We start from the raw sequence: 6,775 nt of genomic DNA, 5'->3' as shown, positions 1-6,775 counted from the left end.
CTTGAAGTTGGGTTGGGCTTTTCCTTCCACTCCTGCAGAAGCTGCTTGAATCTCTTTCCTGTGTAGACTCAATTTCTATTTATTTGCAAATCTACATTTTCTGAATCCAACAAATATACTGTAGGTAAAACAAAGAATTAGGGGGAACAGAAGGTGGCACTGATCCCTCCTACTGGATTGGCCATGGAAGTGACCTGTGGGGTGGAGTGGGGGGTGTTAATGGTCGTTTTGGTTTTCTGTTGGGTCGTTTACTCTTTCGTCAGAGTTGTTTGGTCACGTCTCATTGAACTGTGAGTAGGGTGAGGGCCGGTGGGAGGTGAATCTTCTGGATATTGTTCCTAAAAGTGCTTTGGAAGTAGGTGAAGGGTAATATCTAAGACCACTCGTCCAGGTCAACAAAGATGGCTTCTTTAACCCCTCTCTCAAACCATCTGTGTTCCTTGGCCAGAATCTGGATGTTGTTGTCGTGAAACGAGTGTCCCTTAGCCTTCAGGTGTAGGTGAACAGCTGAGTCCTGTCCTGAGGAGTTGGCCCTCCTGTGTTGAGCCATGCACCCCGTGTAGCGGTTGCTTGGTCTCTCCAATGTGCAGGTCTGTGCACTCTTCACCACAATGAACAGCGAAAAACAACATTGTCAACCTTGTTTCCGGGTGTCGTATATTTGGGATGAACCAGAGTTTGTCTCAGGGTGTTCCTAAACTGAAACTTCTTGCTTGACTATGACCTGGATGACTGAGAATCTTCACACAAACGCCTTTCTCTGGTTTCTACTCACCACTACAATCAGCTTCCACTAGATAAATGAATTTGGTGCCTTCAAATCAAAGCCCAGACAGTTTTCTAAAACTTAAATATTAGGGGTCATACCTGGTTTGTTTAAACTTTTTTTGCCTCTTTTAACCCGCTGTCATGTCATCTTTGAATGGGTTAGTTCTGCGTTAAACCGTTAAACTGTCTGATATTAAGTTAATTGGAGGATCAAAGCGGATTCTTCCAAAGATCGGAGCTCATCGGTGCTGATGGGACTTCACCCCCACGCCCTGGAGAAACAGACCATTTTAGAAATTAATCAAAACTAAGGGGAACACATTGTCTCGTCGCTTCCTTTGTTATTCAAAGTTTCCCAGCCGCGGCAGCAGAAAGTCCAGGGGCTGTGGGATTGGACTTCTCTGGCTCTGCCCCTGCTTTTTCATGATAAGGAAGGCAGGGCAGGGCTGCTACTCTGCAAACAGCTGAACTCTTTGGAGGAGAGCGGGGACTGCCAGAGCACAATACAGGACGGAGCCTCTGTGGGAGAGTGAGTGGCAGCCAAGGAGACCACAGGGATACTCTTCCCCCAAATCCCCAATTCCGCACAGAGAGAGGAGACAAAGAAGGTGCAGGGAGCAACAAAAGCATTCTTCGCTTTCAGTCCACCAGCCAAAAAAAAGTAACAATAAGCTGAGCAAGATCATTTTCTCTGAGATCCAAACTCCAGGAGGAAGGCGTGACAGTGTGTCGGCACATTAGCATCAGTAATCAGTGCAACATCTCCAGAAGCAACGTTCAGGGACTGACTGTGGAGCTGTGCTGCATGAAGGAGAAGCCCATCTGGAAGAAGAAGCCCACAGAAACAGGATGAGAGGGACTCTGAGGATCACGTGGCCGCTGCTTTCACTCAGTGAGTACCCTTCCACCTGCAGCCATGTGCTTCTTTTCACGCTCCATTTGAATCGTTCTCCAGGATGAGATGTTAATGCAGAACCAGAACTGCTCTGCATCGCATGCAGCCTGCAGGTTACGGGGAAATTTTCTCATTTAGACGCATTTTTCAACGTTTTCACAGCAGTAAAGTTCGGTTTTAGCAGTCGTACAAAAGAAGAGCAGCTAAAATGAAAGAAAACAGAGTGAAAGTAAACTAAACCTTTTTAAATGTATCTTTCCTGCAGATGATTGAAGGATTTTCTATGTTTACGGCTTTTTGGGATGTCGACAGTTTGATCCAACAGGTTGTTTATTGCCTCTTTTTATCGAAAGTGGATAAATTAAAAACCTTTTTGATTTTTAGCCACTCAGATACAGTCATATGAACAAGTTTGGGCCCCCTATTAATCTTAATTATTGTTATTTCTAAATATTTGGGTGTTTGCAACAGATATTTCAGTTTGATATATCTAATAACTGATGGACATTGTTTTGCGAAGCAGAATGATCAAAAATCCCTTCATCCAGGATTCATTAAAAGCTACAGGAAGCGACTAGAGGCTGTTGTTTTTGCAAAAGGAGGATCTAGTAAATATTATTGTCTCTTTCTGCTGAGGTGCCCATATTGTTGCACTTGTCACATTTTGTTTTAATGCGTAATGCACATTTTCTCTTAGTCCAATAAACCTCAATTCAATGCTGAAATATCAGTTATTAGATATGTGAAAGGGAAACAGCTGCTGCAAACACCCAGATATTTAGAAATAAAAATAATTAAGATTAATAGGGGTACCTGAACTTTTGTTTTGTATGAAAACAGATTTTCTATGTTTATTTCTCCAGTTTAAGTCCTCGCACCACAGTGAGCAGTGATTATATGAAGCTCTGCAGAAGTTTTCACTTCCCTTGAACTCTTTCTGTAATTTAGTAAATTATAAATTAAAATCCAAAGTTTTTTCGTTTGAAGCACCTCCTCTTTAGGAGTTTGTTTCTTCCAGAGTCTCACAGAAAGAAGCTGAAATATATTTTTTTCTCTGTATTTGTTAACATTAGTTTTCTTTAACTATTTCCAGAACTGATCTGTTGGATTTCGTTGAACTAATGCGACGGTCTGATTTAGTCCATGTGGTTATTTTCAGGCTGTTCTTCCTGATCAAAGATGAGTCTCCGTCTTTTGCAGCAGCTCAGGTTTTTTTCTAGGATTCTCCTGCACTGGAAAAACAATCTACAAATAAGTAACATTTTCTTAAATTAGGTGTTTTTTCCCCTAATTTGAGTAGGAAAATTAGATAGTTTGCCAATGGAATGAGTAATTTTACCCTTAAAATAAGATAATTCGATAAAAAAACACTTGAAATAAGACAGTGCAATTGTGTTTTCTTATTTTAAATGTAAATTGTCTTGTTCCATTTGCAAAATTTGTCTTTTACATCCTCAATCCAAGATCAAATACACTTATTTTAATTAAAAAAATGACTGATGTAGATTTCGATTTTTTCCAGTGTGTTTTTAGCTTCCAGATGATGCTGAGTTCAGACGTCTGTTTTCAACCAAACCAAAACATTTCAGTTTTCATCTAAACTTCTTATGGTTTGTGAAGAACTGAAAACATGACGTTTGTTTTTTTCTTTGCTGAAGCGAAGCATCTCTGCAGCTCCTCCAGAGTTACCACCTTCTTTACCTTGATTATGCTGTTTGTTCTTTAATCCTTCCTAGCGAACCTCTGAGACCTGATGGCTGCAGTTAGACTGAGATCCGATTTAATCTTTACTGGGGAGCTGCTTTGGAAAAAGGACAGAATATAATATTTATCTCCTAAAAACCTGAAAAACATTAAGGATTATTGCTTTAATGTGAGAAAAAAATGGTTTCTTATATATACAGATAGCAGAAAACAAAAAAATAAATAAATAAATCTGATTTAGTTCCGTTTTTTGTGTTGATAAAAGCAGGGAATGTGTGATCAAACCGCATTCATCACTCAATTAAACCTCACAGACGTCAACATGCCACCTTGAACTGTTAGAAATGGGCTGAATAGGGATCCCTCCCCCGTTCTTTCCCGCCTGAAAGGCCAAAGACTTGCTTTTCTTTAATTATCCACCTGCTGCTGGAGCTGAATCCAGAGAGGAGGCTTTTATTTTCCCAAACATGGAGGACGCAGAGCTGCTGTCAGCGCTTTCTCCTCAGCGTGTAAAAAGCAGCAGCGTGCTTTAATGTGATGTGAGAAAACATCTGGGAATGTTTGCTTATGGCCGTTATCTCATCCCACTGATAGCTGCTGCTTTAAATAGTGAAGCTCTTCTGCACACGGCAGCCGCGAAAACAAGTCAGGAAAACAACTTGGACTTTTTCTATGACGTGTTTAAATATTTAAGCAACAGATAAATAAACCTGAACATTATCACAGTGGATTTTCCCAAATTTAAAGCTGCGAATTAGAAGTTTTTGGCATCAAACAGATTTAGGACTTTAATGAAACCACTCAGGGCTCCATTATAACAATAATAATATTAGATTCCTCATTATTGTTATTATTAACTTAGAATTCAGACAATTTATTTAAAGGATTCCCTTTAAGCAAACAATATAAACAGTTTCTGATGCTGTTTAACTTTAATTTTTATTTTATTAGCATTAAAAAAAACTTTTCCCTGTTTTTCATGTGCGATGGTCAACTAATTACACAATATTTAATGAAACAAGCAAAGTATTCTAATTTCTCAAGAAAAGAGATGTGGAAATCCTTGTAGATTGGAAATAAAAAAAGTCGTTCATGTTTGAAATGTTTAAAACAATAAAACTTTTCCTGGATTCGTTTTCTTTATTTTTCCAACTTTAATAAATTAGTTTTTTTTAGAGACAGCGGTTTAGTAAAGGCATGTTTGAAGTTAAATCAAACTAAAAGCTAAAACATTTTGAATGAATAAAAAGTTGCTTCCTATTATTAATATTTTATCTAATAATTTTCCTTTTTCTTAAAATTGTGATTAAAGGCCCCCTTATGTTGCCCAAAGGGCTGCAGATCCCCCCCGGCCCCCACTTTGGACGCCCCTGCTGTCCAGGTTTAATGTTTCTCTGATAGTGGATTGATGCTGGTCCATCCAGACTCCTACCTGAGCTGTGGATCTTTGCAGCTCCTCCAGAGCCTCTTCCATCATACTGTGACATCATCTGAGAGCTGAACCCTGTTTGAACCCGATGCTGTTGGACACTAACATCCTCCACCTTTGAAAACACTCTGATCTTTATGATTTTAACGCTAGTTTAGCCGCAGTTAAAATCTTTATCTTAAACCTTAAACATGAGCGTTTGGTGAAAGCTAACAGTTAGCATCAGGGGCAAAAGTAGTTTCCTTAAAAACCCAGATGAGCTCCAGAGGGGGGGGTCCAGCAGAGCAGTCACTTATCAGCCCCTGCAGGACTTCCTAACCCCTCATCCACGCCGTGTGTCCTCCACACCAGCCGGTCTGTGGCCCGTCTGCCCGGACAGCGGGGACGACTCCTACTGGCCTGCGTTTGATGGCTGCACTGGGACAGACTGGGGAAACAATAGAAGGAGCCAAACAAAGCTTTTATCAACATCCTGCCTCCAGAAAAGGAAGGGCGTTAAGGTTGGACACAGCTCCTTTGGGCCTGCTTTGATATTAGACGCTGCTGCTCAGCGAAGCTCTTCTAGAGGCGAATCCATCCGCAGAGCTGCAGAGCCTCAGTGATGGTGTCCAGGCGCGGAAATCTGTGGCCTGCATTTAGAAAACTCATCAGACTCACCACAGATTCATCCCTGAATCTGTAGTTTGAACAGATTATCTATAAATATAGATTACAGTGAAGTGTAAACAGGATTTCTAACACTATAGGGGGGAAAAGCATCCAGTTGTTTTGATATAGATGCTCAGATTAACAGCTGGATGAGCAGCAACAGGTCCTGAAGCTGCATCAGAATGAATCAGTTTGAGCTCCAATTAAACCAGTTCAGTTCAATCATTCAATTTAACTGAAACAGATTCAATTCAGTTTAGTAGAGTTCAGTTCAGTTCAAATGAGACATTCCTAGTGTTGCTCATTCTGACGGCTTTAGGAAATAAGTCCCAGCATAGAGAAGGGTCCTACCTCACACCCCCACACAGCCCCCACCAGCCCACCCAGACGCCCAATAAACTGCAGGAAGACAGGTTAAAAGCCTGTTTCTGGTTAGAGTAAAAAAGCTATTTTAAAGATTTTTTTGTTTTAGTTGGAACTTGTAGTAAAAATACAGCATATTGCTGTGAGTCTGTAGAAATGTGCAGAAATCAGATGTTCTCCTCGCTGCTGATAAATGAACCTAAACGATCAGATGGTTTTGTTAAGCTGCACTCGACCATCTTTTTACCGAATGAAAGTGGCTGAGAAAACATGATAAAAACACTTTATAAAAACAGAAACATAGTTTCATGTCCAGGTTTAATTTTTGTCCATAAATCTTGCCCTTCTGAGGCTGTGAAGGTAAATCTTCATGCTCCAATATGGCGTCACAAACCTAAAAAAATAATGAACCAGTTTAATAATGGAGAAGCTGTTAATCAGCTTTATATTTTTTAATCTATAACAACTATTTCTTTTCTGAGAATGTGTTTATTTAAGAGCAACGATGCAAATTAACAAACATCTAGAAAAAGTATAATATATTTTATTATTTCCATGTGAATCCCAGATTATTTATTCTTCTTTTCTAAAAAGTGCTTTAAATCAGTCCTAGCTGTCTTTATCTATGCTGATCCTAAAGTTTGAAAAAGGAGGCAGGAAAGCAGAATAAAGCCTTAGCCTCGCTGCGTGCAGTTAGCCTCGCTGCGTGCAGGTAGCCTGGCTGCGTGTTGGTAGCCTTGCTGCGTGCAGGTAGCCTCGCTGCGTGCAGTTAGCCTCGCTGCGTGCAGTTAGCCTCGCTGCGTGCAGGTAGCCTCGCTGCGTGCTGGTAGCCTCGCTGCGTGAAGGTAGCCTCGCTGCGTGAAGGTAGCCTCGCTGCGTGTTGGTAGCCTCGCTGCGTGAAGGTAGCCTCGCTGCGTGAAGGTAGCCTCGCTGCGTGTTGGTAGCCTCGCTGCGTGAAGGTAGCCTCG

General features: G+C 40.9%; 1 protein-coding gene across 1 annotated transcript in view; it reads left to right on the top strand.

Annotated features, from left to right (window-relative positions):
• The first annotated feature begins 1,146 nt into the window (after nucleotides 1-1,146).
• LOC107104018 (cell wall integrity and stress response component 4-like) overlaps nucleotides 1,147-6,775 on the top strand; it is a 21,995-nt gene continuing 16,366 nt past the window's right edge. Inside the window, exon 1 of the mRNA XM_015403904.1 lies at nucleotides 1,147-1,660. Coding sequence (XP_015259390.1) covers nucleotides 1,618-1,660 — 43 coding nt within the window. The 5' untranslated portion in view covers nucleotides 1,147-1,617. The remainder of the gene's footprint in view (nucleotides 1,661-6,775) is intronic.

The sequence above is a fragment of the Cyprinodon variegatus genome, unplaced genomic scaffold, assembly GCF_000732505.1.
Source record: "Cyprinodon variegatus isolate N-32 unplaced genomic scaffold, C_variegatus-1.0 Scaffold1592, whole genome shotgun sequence".
NCBI classification, from domain to species: domain Eukaryota; kingdom Metazoa; phylum Chordata; class Actinopteri; order Cyprinodontiformes; family Cyprinodontidae; genus Cyprinodon; species Cyprinodon variegatus.
The sequence above is the reverse complement of the archived record's forward strand: the minus strand, read 5'-3'. Positions and strand labels throughout refer to the sequence as shown.